This window comes from Pseudopodoces humilis, chromosome 15 (assembly GCF_049639895.1).
Source record: "Pseudopodoces humilis isolate 2021_Gansu_Grassland_sample_001 chromosome 15, ASM4963989v1, whole genome shotgun sequence".
NCBI classification, from domain to species: Eukaryota; Metazoa; Chordata; class Aves; order Passeriformes; family Paridae; genus Pseudopodoces; species Pseudopodoces humilis.
Genome location: NC_142214.1, coordinates 14,151,309 through 14,167,221, shown reverse-complemented (window position 1 = coordinate 14,167,221; position 15,913 = coordinate 14,151,309). Strand labels below are relative to the sequence as shown.

The window sequence follows — 15,913 nt, the reverse complement described above, 5'->3', positions numbered from 1 at the left end:
TTTGTGAATGCAAACAGTGTTTTATATGCAAGATTCCACTTATTTCCTTTTTTAAGGCCTTTTACACAAAATTCACTCAGTTTACATGTGTCTCTTCATAAATACCAATAATGCTTTAATTTATGGGTGTTTGCTATTGGGCTTTGTTTAAATGAATTCCATCCAAAAGGAATCGGAGCCTTGTATTCTTGCAGACATGAATAAACCACATGAAGTTAATTTTCATACAACCCATTTCAAACCTGGAGTTTTCAGGGTATAATTTAGATATTGCATTGGTGGTTTATGACCATATAAAGTGGAGATGTGTAGGTAGGAGGCTAGACAGATGTACTTGTAAATGGCTAGAAGCATGGAGGCTGAGTATGGTCTCCAGCAGTGCATTTTTCAGCTCACAGTTTCACATCGCTATCCTAAGGCATTAGATGTTACTAATTCTCCAAGAGCCAAAGATTTGTTTTACAGAAGATTCTGATTTGATTAAGATATTGCTTCAAGACCTAATGTTACTTTAGCAAATCATGCCACAACTGGAAATGTACATGATTGGAAATAAACTGTGTGTTATCTGAGAAACAGAGAAAGAGCCTCATGATTTGGAATGATACTCCAGAAGCAGTGTTTAGTGTAATGACAGTACACTTAGATTAATTATAGCACTGCTTGCAAGCACCACTATACACTTAGTGTTGTGTCAGCACTTTTGCCGTTAACCCTGTGTTGCAAAAAATTGTAATTTGGCTCTAAAAAATGTAGAAGTCCTCTGGTTTGAATACAGGCTTTGTGTTGTATGCACTGAATCAACTTCTAGTTAGGGCCTGAATTTTATTTTTGTATCCTTAGCTCTCCAAAATATGTAGCTGTAGAAATAACCATTTCTGTTGAACATTGTGTATGTTTTCTGCTTTGCCCAGTTCTGATGGAGAACATAATTTTAGTAAATGCCTAGACTGGTTTAATCACTTCAGATGGTCTAAAATAAAGCACTGAGATGTTTAACCTTGAAAGCTGGAAGGTGCAAATGTTAAGCCACCAGTTTACTACTCAGTAGATGAGTTAAATTTGGCTTAGTGTATGTTTATATGATTAGCTGCAATAGCTCTGAAGGATTGTTAAAGTCTGAAATAAGCCTTGAGCATGGCTTAAAAGGCTGTTTGCACACAAAAAAATTAGAAATAATCTACAGAAGTCATTACAATTAGTTATGTAAACACTGCAGAGTGGTTTTTAAAGTAAACACTGAAATATACTATAGGCAAAGAAGAAACACTGAAATTAAGTAACTTTTGGACTAAGTCATCAGAATGCTCTTTATCCTCACTTGCTGTTGAGAAGCATGTTGTCCTGCAAATACAGGAATCTTGACCGATTTTTTTTAGCAGCTCTTAGCCTCTTATCCACTCTCGCTTCTAATTTCCACTCCTAGATTGTATTTTACTTTTTTCTGAGTAGTGCTGGCAGGTTGCTCTTATCAAGAACAAATGATGCTGTAAATCAGGACCAAAATCAATGCTGCTGTGGGGTTGTAGTAGCAAGATGCAGTTGTGTGGGCCTGAGTGTTTTACCTGCCTCTGAAGCCAAGAGTAAGACCCTGGGTACTGTTCAAACCCTTGACTTCTAATTTACTGGCAAGTATATATATATATATATATATATATATATATATATATATATATACAGCTGCTCTACATCAGTCTTAGATTGGAGATATCAATATTAAACTCCTGTTTTAATATGCCTTTTTTCATAATGCAAAGAATAAAAAGCAAGTGGACATTCATATGCAAGTAGAGTTGCACAGGAACACACAAAGCACTTAATCCCTCTACTCTTAATACTACTAGAGTAGGATTTAGGACTGGCAGGGGTGGCTGAGATGCCTGGCAGCATATATTGGCTCCCTTCTCCTTTGGAGCGCATGTTCTTTGTAGGTGCAAAGGACAGTGGGTGTTCCAATAGCAGGATGGGTTCTCAGTTGGAGGAAGGTTTATATGCCCAAAGCAACAGGGTCTTTAACATCCTGGCTGGCCATTTTCAGCTGTAGTTACTGCTCTTCTCCATGATAGGTGGTAGTATAAACAAGGAATGATTTGTGCTGCTGGAATAAGGCCATGTGTGTTATGCCAAATATAAAATGAGAGGGCCGATACAAGTGCCTCTTGGACATGTCTTTCATTACCCTTTACGCTTCTCTTTCCTAATAGAATTTGGAGGAACCAAACACATGCTCTATGCAGGGTTTTATTAGAGTGCTTTGCCTCGGGCCCTTAACTCCTTTAGCTGGTCATTACCTGACCAGTAAAGACCTCTAAACGGGTCATTAATACTTAAGTAATAAACTGTTTCACAAGACTGTCTAGTACAGAACCTCTTCTATCATTTTTACAGTTACTTTTTTACAGATAAATCAATGACCAACAACTGGATATTCTTGTTTTGCTACATAATCTTGTAATAGCAGCCACAGCAAACAGGCAGAGGGTTCCGTTACCTGTGTCACAAGAGCTGGAGCTAGCCACGCGCAGGTGCGTCCTGGAATTGTATGTAGGGTAAACCAGGAGTAAGGTAAAGAATGAGGGCATATTCTGCTGTTCCCAAAGTGTATTGCTGCATCTGTTTCTAAAGTTTTTGGGTTTTTTACGTTGCTGTTTTTTCCTACTTCTAGAAGTTGTATAATTTCAATCACGTGGGTTTTCTTCCCCCACTGCCATATTAGGGACATGTAGACTTCAGTATAGTCTAATGTTGGCAAAGAGTTTTTGCACTTTCACAGAGATTTCTGAACTAACATTTAGTTAATAACATACGTTTTGCACTGTTCTACATAAAATATATCTGTTCACTTTGGGTTTAGTTTATATTAAATTCTTTCTAGGTATGACAGTAACAGCTGTGGCACACATTTCTTCTGGTTCTTGGTGTGAAATTTTCATCCTTCCCCCTTTTTGACCAATATATCCCTTAAAATCTGTGTGTGAAGCTCTAGAGAGCTGTTTCTTCCTGGAGAGACAGGATGAGAAAGTGCATACTAGGTACCATATGATTTTTTGGGATTATGCCAGGCGTTCAATATTTCCATCCTTATTAATATCAGTGTATCATTGATGGTCTGTTGAGTGCTGGAATAAGCCAGTCATATACATCTTTTCTCATGTTAACCTTAGAGGAGTGCCAGTCTGTGCTGGAACTGTTGGGTTTTCTATTTGGGGTTTGTTTTACTGTTTTTTTTTTTATTGTTGTTGTTGTTTGTTTGTTGTTTTGTTTTGCTTTAATTTTTTTTTTTTTTTTTTTTTTTTGTAATAAATACTACAAAGTGTAATGAATGCTGAAAATGATTCTTTATAGACAGAATATTTTTCTATGGTGAAATGGAACAAAACCTCCGCAAATTTATGATTTCTAGTGCGATTAGTGCCTATGGAGCAAACACTTCATAATTATTTTTCCAAGAAAATTGAAAATATGTTAGTTATGGGACAGGTTATCTCTGGCCATGTGAAACAATTAAGATTGAACAGCTGTTTCTATGATAGACTTTTGCAAAAAATATAACATTGGCATTTTTTTTTATTAGTTCTGTGTTGAATTAGTTTTGCATTTGTAGCTGCCATATTGAATCTAACAAGAAAAAATATATTAAAGAACATAAGTTATTTACTTAAAGAAACAATAAAATAAGTGCATTTTTTTCCTTTTTCCTTGAGAAAAAATACCTTTTTGAGTAACAGCCTTATTGAGTAAGTGCCTTAGTGAGCCTTTGAGGTGACTTCAGCCCTGCCCATTGTTGTGCTAGAGCCTCAAAGCTGGTGCTGAAGGTCGTAACATTACATATAGTGGTACAAGAATTGTGTGCTGACCTAGAGTTTAAGTAGGGAGGAATCTGACACAGCACTTAGTTCAGTTTACAACTCTTACAATCTTGGCACCTGTTGTGTGGTAGCAACAGTAGCAAACCCAGTATTAGTACTGAATTTTTTCCTTCAGATCTGTGGAGAGAAGCTGTCCTGTGTGTCACTTTACTGTGTTAGTATGACATCAGGAATCATTTTGGTCCCACCTGCAACTGCCTGATATAATCAACTTCTATTCTGTTTAGCTCAACTCACTATCTACAGTAAGTGATTTGTATGTGCATGAATATTAAACTTCTCAAGTAAACATGTGAGTAAATATGGGTTGACAATAAAAGAAAGTTATATGTGTATGTTGAAATTGAGTGCTCTTCATTGTTTTTATAAACCAGCATTAAATTGCATCATCATGGTGTGAATAATGATTATTGCTCCCTTTATTTTGTGATAGGAAAGAACAGTAGATCCCTCCTGGGATATTACTCCTTTCACTTCTGGCTACTGTTGTCTATTTGTTGTAAAGATTTTCTTCACTAATTTTTTTAAGTCAAACCTGTCTTAGAGCAATTTTTCATGGCTCAGCAGCCCTTATTTTTTTTTATATGACTGACTGCAAGTATATTTGCGTAATCATTACAACAAGGCAGATAGAGTATTTACAATCTGTAGCAATTCCTGTGTAAATGCAGTCTCCAGAGAAGTGCACAATAATAACAAAGCAAGCAAACATCACAGTTCTCTAAATAAGAAGTTTCAGGCATTAGGGTGGTGACTCACAACGTGCATAGGAACCCTGGAGTTTTAGAATAATTTATGGGCATGCTGAGGAGATGGATTTCATTTCAATACAGTAACTGCTGAAATATATCTAAGTTAAAAAGTCAACTAGTGGTTAAGTAAATATCCTCTTGACCCCTTTTAACTCTTGTGATGTACCGTTGTTTTAAACTCTTTACTCTGAAATGCTTGAGTCATAAAATGACCCAGGAGAGACGAATTGACCAGAGATAGTTAATGCATAGGACTGAGTTGCTTAAAATTTAGACCCCATGCCCATTTTTTATCTAATCTGTTGTTCTTTAATTGGGTGAATTAGGTTAGAAAAAAAGGGCTGTGGAGTCTAAAACAAAAAACAAAAACATAAAACCTTAGAAAAAATTGGTTTCACACAGTCTGCAAAAAGCATTAGGGGAAAATTTAGAGAAGAACACAGGTTCCTTCTTGTTTCTATAGAAACCAATAGTGATCGGGAGGGGAGAGGATTTCTTTCAAGTGTACATTTTAGTGAGGCTGGCTCAGCAGCTCAGTGCTCAGGAGGGCCAGTGTGAAAACCCCAGAGCTCCAGTGGGTTGAGATGCGGTGTCCCTGGGCCTGTGGAACCAGCTGGAGTGGGGATGGCACATCTCTGGAGCCCTGGCTGGCCCCGAGTGGGTGCATGGAGCTTTGCAGTGCCCGGGGAGCGCAGCCTGGCAGGAGGTTCTGGAGCTGAGCGCGGCCACCGCCAAACCCACACAAATCCCATCACAACGAGGGGGAGAGCACAGAAGAGGAGGAAAGACTGAAGGAGAAGTGTGTTGCCCTGTGTCAGAATTAGCTATGCTAATTGCTTTGAAGTAATAATCTCCTTTGGTTTTATCATGACAGAATCATGGCCACTGAAATAGCATGTGTTCAAAGCATTGCAGCCAGGACTCGGTGACTTGGCATTTGAATTGTGATGATCTTCCTAGTGTACTGCATTATACATAATGCCCTCCACAACAAAATTATATTCTTAATTATGTTCTGTTTTCCTGATGTTACCTAAGTGTTGCCATAGAGAACAGATCAGGGAAGCATTTGAAACCAAATTTTAAAGCAAATCTAGGTCTTAATCAATACTGTACCTTTAAAATAATTGCAGGATTCCCTTAAATGAAGTTCAGGTCACATGCAATGTCAAAAATAAGGCAGTTTCAATTTGCTGCAACCTGACAGATCCAAGGAGTGACTGAGGAATATCTAGTAACTGGCAAAGACACCTCTGTTTGACATTTACTTTCACATGTAAACAATGGAGCACTGTATATTGGCATCTGAATGTATTAGCTGGTGGTGATCCAAATCCTGGTATGAATTTAGATGGTTTTCCTTTCTGTTTATAAATACATAGTCTTGATAACAAGGGAACATTTACTGCAATCTTGCTCTGCAGTTGTCAGAGCAGAATGAATCATTTTGAAACATAAACCCCCTCAGATCTCAAAAATATCAAGAAAAACATAAAACATAAGGGAAAAGGATTATAAAACACAAATAAAAAAGGTTCTTAACATATTTAGAGGCCTATGGGCTGTAAACACTGTAGATTATCATTAATGAAACTCTCTGCCAAGTACACAAACCACAGTTCGGTAGCAGCTGTTAAGCAAGCATTGTTCAAAGCTGGATAATCCCTTGAACATTATACTTCATGGCTCTGTACCTCTTCCTATTAGTAATCAGATAATTGCCTTGCATTTTCTGTTCCACATTTTTCTTTTAGAATTCAGTTTCATTCCTCTTTATGTCAAAAGGCTTTATCTTGCAGTCACTTAGGCAAAAATCCCGCAGAGGTCAACAGGCAGGGCTGTGATCTTTATTTTTGGAAAGTCTAGTCTAATACAATTCAGCCCTGTGGTGTTCCTTTGGCTTCACAGTGGTAAAACATAGATGAATCCTGCCTCACAAATAAGATGCTTGAATTCTTTTGTAACTCAGTTGCTTTTTTTTTTCCTATAAAATGGGCTCTTATATGTAATTTGGGAATTAATTAAAAATGCTTTGTACCGCTGTTTTTTATTTTAAAGTAAGTTTGCTTTTTCATGCTGGGAGAAGGAGGAGATGAGAGGCCACCTGATTCCATTTGTCCAAAAGTTCAGGTCTCATATGAAGGCTTCCCAGGTCATCATATGTAAGTATCTTGCAGATAGAAATTTTGAAATGATGGCATATATTTTTTTCCAGCATTAAAATATTCTTAAGGCATTATACCACAGAAACAGTGAGCCATAGCCCCGGTAATTGTGAGTTCCCTTGAGCTCCATTGGCTATTAGGGTTGAACCAAGAGAGTAGCTTATCTTGCACTTCTGGAATTTTTCACAACCTTACAACAAAGCACTATTGATTTTTCTCAGCTGGCAGGATGACGGCAGGAGGAATTGAAGGTCATATGTAAATGTGCTAAGTCTGATAAACAGCTGGACCAAGTATTACTGAGTCTAGAACCTCACCAATGCTAAGTGAATCCATTCTAAAGCCTCTGAATTAGGCATTTGCTGATTCCTTTCAAATCACATATGGTGTCCCTGCATGTTGTGTTCCGCCTCACAGTATTTACTGACATGGGCCATTCAGTTTAAAGCCGGCACATCTCTTTGATGGGCACTGGCTTCATGAGCTGTTGGCATCAACTTTCTTTGTCCAAGATCAAGTTCCAATCCCCAAAATTAAAACAGGTGGAGATGTAATTCAGAGAGCAGAAACTATGATTCATCCCTAAACCTGCAGGGTTGGGGGGACTGTTTCTGTCTAGTACTTAAAATTATTTTACATGACATGGCATAAGCAGAGGTTTGAGAGATGGTGTCATACCCCCCTCCATGGCAAGGCATAATGGGTATTTTCTAGTTAACTAATCTCTGTGGATGTGGAAGAAGAAGAAGAAATTAACTTCCTTTTTTTTTTCCTAAATGGCAACATTTTGTTTTCAAGAGAATCCAGTGCTTTCTGTTCATTGCAGAAGCAATATTAAATGCCATTCGTCAGGAAAAATTAGAAAAAGGATGGCCTGAAAGACAAAAAGAAATGCATTTTCCTCCCATTTCCCAAAAAATAAATAACCAATGAGGCAGGAGCTGTCTTTAGGCAAGGTTTCAGGAGGCAGATTAGATTGCAAAATTATTTCCTTGTTCTAGTGAGAGGCAGTTTTCATTGAAGACAGGAATTTAGGAGTATTTCTAGGGAAGGGAAAAGGTCTTGGAGCAAAACTGCAAATTAGGCAGCACTGAGGTAACTCATTGATCCTCTCAGCAAAGTAATACCAATTAAAAAGGCATCTGTAATAAACAAAGTACAGGTCCACTCAGCTGCTGTGAAAGGAGGACATGTATGAAACAATATTATTCTTCTCAAGTGCGACTAAAAGGTAGAGAAAGTGTTCCTTGGTTGCTTTGTTGTTAGAAACCCTACTCTGTGCAGAGTATCTGCTGACCAGTTTCTGATAGCATTCAGTTCTAGAATATTCTAGAAAAAAATAGCTCAGCAAAGATTCTAATTTTTGGATGAATTTACTGACATTAGGGTGTTAACATTGTACATTTCCAGCAAAGCACTTTGACCTCTGTATGAAGGTTTTCTCAGAAGCAGTTTCTGTACCTTGTTCAGATACAGCCATCTGGGGCTTCTTAGAGTGGTCCTTGGCTTCAGCTGAAAGATTTTATGCCCTTAATAATTTTTAAAATTACATAAAACTCTTCCAGTGTATCGGCAATTGTGTGTTAGTTTAGAATTGTATTTCTGAATGCATCAGAATCTGCCAAACTGTCTCAGGAGCACTGCTACCCAGGAAGGCCAGGCAGCGTGTGATCAACTGCACATTCCTAGAGGGTTTAGTGTGCCAGTGGGATATAGGGGTTGGGGGACCCTGCAGATAACCTGCAGGTAACTCTTGGGTGCAGAACATCAGCTCCAGTGCTAATACCACTGAACAGTATCTTCTGTTGCTCGAGGTAATGGCCAACTGCAAAGGTTGTCCTGTGGTCTGATACTTTCATTTTAACTTACAAGAGCACATTAGTCATACGTGGTCTCTGAAGTTCAGATAGATAGAAAATTTTGAGGAATTTTAATATTTGGGTGTTGAATGAATTTGAAAATGACCAATTTGCATCATCATAGTTACGAATTGTTGATATTTTGCCTTCCATATGAGTGCAAAGGGAAGAAGAAAGGTGGTAAATGGGGAAGCAAGAAACTGGAACAAGAGTCAGATCCCTTAACTGTTTATGTTGTAGAAAAGAATAGACTCAGGGGCTGAACAGTGGCTTCTGTCCCCCACTCCTCTTTACCTGACCACAGTCTGGGATAAAAGAAGTTTGTTTGTCAGAAGTTTAAAACACAGCTAACCTGGTTGCCAGGCAAACAAGAGTCTGAGACCTTAGATTTTAAAAGAAAACAAACCCCACTGTTCACAGTTCCTCTCGAGTGGAGTCTGGGAATGCCTTCAGCATTTGACTCCAGATGATGGAAGGCTCACAGCCTCAACTAGAACCCAGTCATTGTGATTTGGGCAGTAGGTTTTGGGTGAAATGAAAGGATTGAAATACTGTCATCTTATTTGAGGGGGAAAAACCATCATTTTTGTCATTGTCCAAATGTGGGGTCTTTGAGCATGGAGTTTTTATGAAAGGATTGTTCAAATAAGATAAACTGACTTCCATATGGAAGAGAGTGTGCAAAAGCAAGTAGCTGGCATTGAATAGAGTAGAGCTTTAAAAGTAAAAATGGAGAAAATCCACAGTAAAATTAACATGCTGTTTTGGGAAGGTTCAATTATTAAAAAACAGAACAAAAGAGCTATGGAAAAAATAAATTTGAAAGGAAATGGGGAAAAGCACTGCTTTCCTACTAATTTGCCCCCTTCGTTCTGTTAATTTAGTAAAGCAGTCATAAACATTGCTGAACAGTCAAAAAATTAAATGTTGCTGTATAATTTATGGTGGTTACAGGATACATGAGAGTGCACTTTAATTAGCAAATTGCATGTTTATTTTATTTGCTTAGCATATAATTTAGATTGGATAAATGTGCTTTGACTGGCTACGGCACCTAGGTATCCTCATTTGGTATAATTTTTAATCACATTGTTTTGGAATTTTATTGCAACATTATACAGTTGATATAACAGTGCACAGTTAAGTATGCTCAGTTCACACCTTGCTCTTGAGGAAATTACTTTTTATCTGTATTTCGATGGAGCACTTTATATGGCAAGTAAGAACTTGGGAGCAATAAAGAAAGCTCACTGTGGGCGCTAGAGCTGCAATCTGAATAGTAAATAATAATAGTAATGATGGTGCCCTGTTAGTGAAATGTGTTTGGGAGGAAGATTAAAAAAACAAACCCCTGAAAATAGGCAACTGGAAATGATTGTTGTATGTAGTAGTGTATTGGCTATATCATAATAATGTCTTGATCCCAGAGCTGATCTGGGGGAGGGTGAGGATTGTGCTCGGTGCTGTACACAGCCCGAGGGGCAGAGATCTTCATCCAGCAAACATGAACAGATGTGGAGAGGAGGTGAGTGGATGCTAGAGTATGTGGGAGATCTCAGACAAAACTGCCATCTCAGTCTTGGGTTCTGCTCCTGCATCTCTGCTGTGCTGTGGCCCATGTCAGGATGCTGACCAACTTGGACAATGGGATCTGCTATAAAGATGAACTGTAAAGAGACAGGACATGGGGAGAGGTAGGCTCATGCATGGTGGGCGTTCCTGTGGTTCTGAGACTTGAAAATATTTCTGCACTTTTTGGTTGTTTACTATTGTGTATTTGATCATGCTCAGGGAGTGTCAGTCAGGGATGTGTTCATGGTATTGTGATTTCAGTAGGCCTTGAATCTGGAGCTATGTTTTCACTGTTCACTTTTTTATGTGGTGACAAGGCTGTATCCTTGCTTTGGGGAAATTCAGATTCACCTTACCAGTTAAATCCCCACATAAGGTAAAAGAACAGCAGCATGTGCAGCAGATATGCTGTAGATGTTACTGGAGAATGTAATAGAGCTGAACTTGAAGGTTCTGGAAAGAAAAAATAAATACATTTTCTTTAGCAGAAAAAAAATCCCTAAGCATGTAGTCATTAAAAAAAGAATATTATTTTTGCAGCTAAAATATGGAAGGAATAGAGACTGTTTAATTGAGATCTAGAATATATCTAAGTAGTGGCATTTTCTGTAGTGGTTTGACTTACAAAATTCTGTAGAAAAGCTCTCATTTTCTCTTACATCCTATGGACTTTTTGCATAAGCGCTGCCTGAGTATTACATGTATGCCAATCTGAGATCCCAAGCGATTCTCGGCAAGATTGATGCTGGGCCAGATTACGGTTTCAATCACATCGGTATAAGTCTGTGATAACTCCATTGTTCTGCTCCCACTAGAAGAGGATCTGGCCCACTTTCCTCTCCTCTCTGCCTTTGGGTAATTGGCCCCGTAATGCACCAGTGCTGCTGTGGTGTGATTGGCACTGATCGCTCCGCTGTGACAGGACGTCGGCGGTGGTATGTACTGCTCCAACACTGACATTTCTCACTTTGTTACAGCATGTTTTGATAATGTTATCTGTAAAAAATGTTCTCTGCACTGATTATGGTTATTAAAATATACAGAGATCAACAGATATGGCAAACAGCTGCTTAGTCACAGCTGATGTGAGAAATTTGATTTAATGTAAGTCTCACCATTTGAAACTATATCCCCTAGAAAAACACAGGCGATTAATCCCTCCTGCATGCAAGCTAGTTGACTTTGTTTAAAATAGGATTATATCAGGATGATAAACAGTGACTAGAATTAAAGCACCTTTTTGAAGATTGGTGAAACAGAGAAAAAAAAAAGCAAAGAGGAGAATTTTTTCTGGTTTGGAGGTTTTGTTGTTTGTTTTTTTTTTTCATTTTTCTTTCTGTGCTGATGCACTGGAGTGTTTGGATAATATTTATGGGACCTATCTTGCAGATGTCATAGTGTAAGAAAATATCTGTGGTATTTAGAGCTAGCGATGCAGTCCTTTTAAATATCTGTATTGCTCTATAAAGGCAGACAGTGCTTCCCAGCATTCCTTATGGAACACAGGGAGAATGGCATGGACCTCTTGAATAATTAATATGGTTTTCAGAGCAGTAGTCATGGAAACCCAGGCAGTGTCACATATATGGATTTTAGGAATTAGGCACATTTTGAATTGCACATTTAGCCAAAAAATAGCATGCTGTAAATCTAAAGATCAGAAGCATTTTCTCAGTGAGTCTCTTATTTACACTGACAAATACATGTATCTCATGTATTTTTTTTGGTTTAAATTATACTTGGATTCCTAAAAAATGTATATGTTAGCTATCTAAAGGGCTGTTAGAAGCACTAACTGCCATAAGTCATCTTTTAGATGGCTTACTCTTTTTTTCTTTTTTTTTTTTCACACTAGACCCCTGAAGTTGTTAGGATGTAGGTTTTAAACTGTATGGCCAATTGCTGTTCACTTAAAAGACTGCAGCTTTACCACTAAAGTTGCTAGGCCCTTTCTATTAGTTCAGTTGTGTGGCTTTTTTATCTGTCTCAAAAAATGTCTCTTTAGGATCAATATCGTCATTACCTTGGGTGTGTGTGTGGAAGAAGTCAACCAGGCAGCAGTGAAAAGCTATCATCCAGTCCTCAGTAATATTGTACGTGTAAAGAATAAAAATACATGGAAGTTATTTATAGACCATAAACCCTCTGGTTTCATAAACCATTTTATACTATTATTTGCCCAAGTCTACAGAGTCTCTCCTGAGTTCACAGCACACTCAAAAGCTGTTTTTTATTTCTGGCTGTTTGAATTGGGAAATTAATTAGAAATACACTTACCAATTTATGGACATGAAAAAGCCATTTGGCCCAGTAAGCCTGCTTTCTTTTACCTTTTTTTAATCTTCATTTTGTTTTCTCTCTTTCAATCTACTCTCTACTATAAAAATATCAATCTGTTTCATAAACTCATTGAGACTTTGCGGCAATAATATTATTTGACAGCATAATATGGCATATTCATTACTCTCTAAGCAAAATTATTTTTCTTTACATTTTGTGATCCAGATTCCTCAGTTAGATGCACTCTTGCAGCTTTCATTGAAATCAATGAGACTGTTATAGCTATCACTGATAACAGATACTGGCTCTTTATTTCCAAGTGTGAAATGAAGGCCAGTTTTTGCTGTATTTTATTTTGACTGGTAATGAACAAGTTCTCCCCATCTCCCACATCTCTGTGCTATATGAAAATTTTCCTTGCAAGAATAAATTCAACCACTTTGACCCGTCTTGACATGAGATCTTTAAGTACCCAAGGTTAGTCAAGGTTTCTGAAGCTGCACCCCCTCTACAGTAAAATTAACTTACCTATGTGATGCTTAAAATTGTGGATAGAATTCCAGTTGTGAAGTAGTTATTAGAGAAATCACCTTGCTTCCTATGATTTGTATTGCAGCCCTTGGTGCATCTCTGTGTCCTTGTTGCTATTTCTTTTACTGCAGCCACACACAGAAGAAATGGCTTCAGAGATTTTTCTACACTAAGCTCTAAATACCTTCCCAGTTGCTCTAAGCATTCTTAGCCTTCTTTTAATGTGTATTGTTTATTTTCAAATTGTTTCTTTTCATATGTATTCCCCCTTTCCTGGCTTATTATGCTACAGCACTGCCAGCCAAGTTATCTGTAGACCTTTATAAAGATGTACATTAGTAATGGAAATAATAAAAAAATCAAGAGGACCAAGTCAGAAGGGTGTGTGAATATCAGCCACCTTTATATTGGAAACCTCTCGTAATTCCCTGAGGACCATCGAGACTCAACCCCAGAAATTCCCTGCAGCTGATAATCTCACCTGTAGCGTTTGTTGGGAAGAGTCACAGGGAATTAATTAAAATGCTGAAACTTTTAGATAGATCAGAGAAGTTAAAGGTGGACAAGAATATGGTCCAGGACTGTAGCTGCATGCAGGACAATTCAGTGATGACTAAAACTGACATTCCCATAAAGCTCTCAGCTGGAGTTACATGGGAATTGTAACCAACTGAAGAGCTTGTTTTCAAAGCATATTCGGCTCTCATTTTCAACTGCTTTTTGGGTAGGTGTCCAGTACTTTGGTGCTACAGACCATCCCTCTTCCATTGTGAACTGAGACATTCATGGAACCAGTACTGTCCTAAGCTCTTTCCCTCTCGGGGTTGTTTTGCATAGAAGAAGTCTAAGATAATGATAACTTTTGCAAAAATCCATTTGTCTCCTGGTTTTAATGCAGAAAGTTATTTAGCAATTTAGTTTTCTCCTCACAGAGCTATACATGTATTTTTATGTACAGAGACACACACAAACACTTAATATTATAGTCTCAAGAAATTGATGCTGCTGTCATATCTCCAAGTAATCTGCAGCACCATCATTGCTGTGACCTTTCAGACCACTGAATGTAAATCAGATCCTTTCCCTCTGGTGAGCTCTATGGCACACTGAAATTGCTCACAGGTTGTGTTCAAACAGTGCCTATCAAGTGAGATGACAATGCAGGAAGCATATCCTCGTTCTGGTAGCACTGGCACATTTCCAGTGCTACACCGACTGCAGTGTTTTACAGTGCAGTCTGTGGTCTGTCAGGGAGAAGAGTGTGTGTGCACCTCTGTTAGCTGTCACATGCTTGCTTAGAGCCATTGTGTTCTCCCTAACTTCTACCCCCTGCTGATGGAAATCCCTATTCTTGGTCTTAAGCCATCAGAGCTCTGAAAATATTATTGGGTCCGTGGATTTGGGATTTTTAGATTGATGTTAATGGCAGTAACCAGGTAATGGAAGATGCTTCACATAAAGCATTATGCAAAATATTCATCCTGTATTTACGTAGACATTTTGAAGTCCAGGCAAATGTTTTAACACTTGGAAGTTCTAAGTGGGATGCAATGCCAGGCTCATGGGAAGAAGGCAGTATGAAACAAAGCAAGTGCAGAGTAGCAGCATAGAACTGGAAGTTCTCCTTGTGGCTTTAAAATCACCAGCTCCTTGTGTGATCATGTGCCAAGATGTATGTGCCTTAGGTTCTCTGCAGAAAGCAAAGCGACCATGATCACAAGTTTAATTCATTGCTAAAGGCTATGATTATAGAGAGGGAATAAGAGGATCAATAAATATGATTTCCATGAAAATCAGTCGGCCGATGAATGAAGAACACTGTTTTTTGGTTCATCCACTGTTACTTCTCATGTGACTGTAACAGCAGCAGTCTTATCATACCTTGCCTTTGGTAGACCTTTCAGCTTCATAATTTGTCAGTTTTCAGCAGAAGATCAAACAATGGGGTAAATATTTATGTAAGCCAATCTAGTTTTGATCTCTAGGGCTTTGATACTCAGAGCACTCAAATGGGACAGGAGGGCTTAAACTGTAATTCTTATAATGGCATTCACCACCCTGGCCTTTCCTCAGGATCCCTCTCTCCTCTCAGACATGCAGTGGAGAAAATCAGGTAGGACACTGATAGTCCATCCCTTTCCTCTTTGTCTGAAATTCTACATTTAAGTGGCTGTGGTTGCAGGGATATCAAAATTTAACACATTTATTTCTGGCTTAACAGAAGAAAAAAATGTGTTTGTTTGGGTATCTTGGTGTTCCTAGTATGTTTTCATCTTCTGCCCAGAATTGTGTAAAAGGGGCTGGTATTATGATGCTAGATTAAAGAGACTCAAAGTACAGCTGATCTGGCTTTTAATACGCTGTCAGTAGAAGAAGCTGTCTGAATGCTGTAGAGGGCTTTAGATCTTGGTTCCATCAGCTCACAGAGGAGATCAGGTGAGCCACTGTACCTCATAGAGCGAAAGAAACTGAAACCATGGTTCTTTGCCACAAATCTACATGGCACGAGGCCAGTTAAGAGCTGAAATAGGTTGGTATTAACGGCAGGGAAGTCTGGAAATGCTCTAATCATACCTCTCCCAGCAGGGCTCTTAGTGCAATGACAGGATGATCGCCTTGTCAGACTTTGAGAACTTTCTTCTTTAAACACACAGAAAATGGGGGGGCTGTAAAGGGGAGGAGGGAGAAGGGAAGGCAGAAAAAGCTTTAACTCTGCTGATACCGCTTCTTTAATTTGCTGTCAGTGATGCCACCGATGTTAATTCTGGCAGGGTTAATTATGAGAAATTAAAAAGCCGCTCAGAGCAGACTGTACCCTTTGTACTCCAATAAAGAGGCAGCTCTGGCATGAGAAAATTTCTTCATTAATATATATCCCCGAAGGG

At 38.4% G+C, this 15,913-nt stretch overlaps 1 protein-coding gene across 5 annotated transcripts in view; it reads left to right on the top strand.

Moving 5' to 3' along the window:
• The window catches only part of AFF2 (ALF transcription elongation factor 2), a 339,956-nt gene that overhangs the window by 34,996 nt on the left and 289,047 nt on the right, over positions 1-15,913 (top strand). For 4 of the 5 annotated variants that reach the window (XM_088062757.1, XM_088062759.1, XM_088062760.1 and 1 more), the window contains exon 1: positions 11,069-11,152. The exons of the other annotated variant lie outside the window; for it this stretch is intronic. In XM_088062757.1, the coding sequence (XP_087918883.1) occupies positions 11,088-11,152 (65 nt within the window). In that variant the 5' untranslated portion in view covers positions 11,069-11,087. Of the gene's footprint in view, positions 1-11,068; positions 11,153-15,913 lie in introns of those variants that run through there. 5 annotated transcript variants of the gene reach the window in all.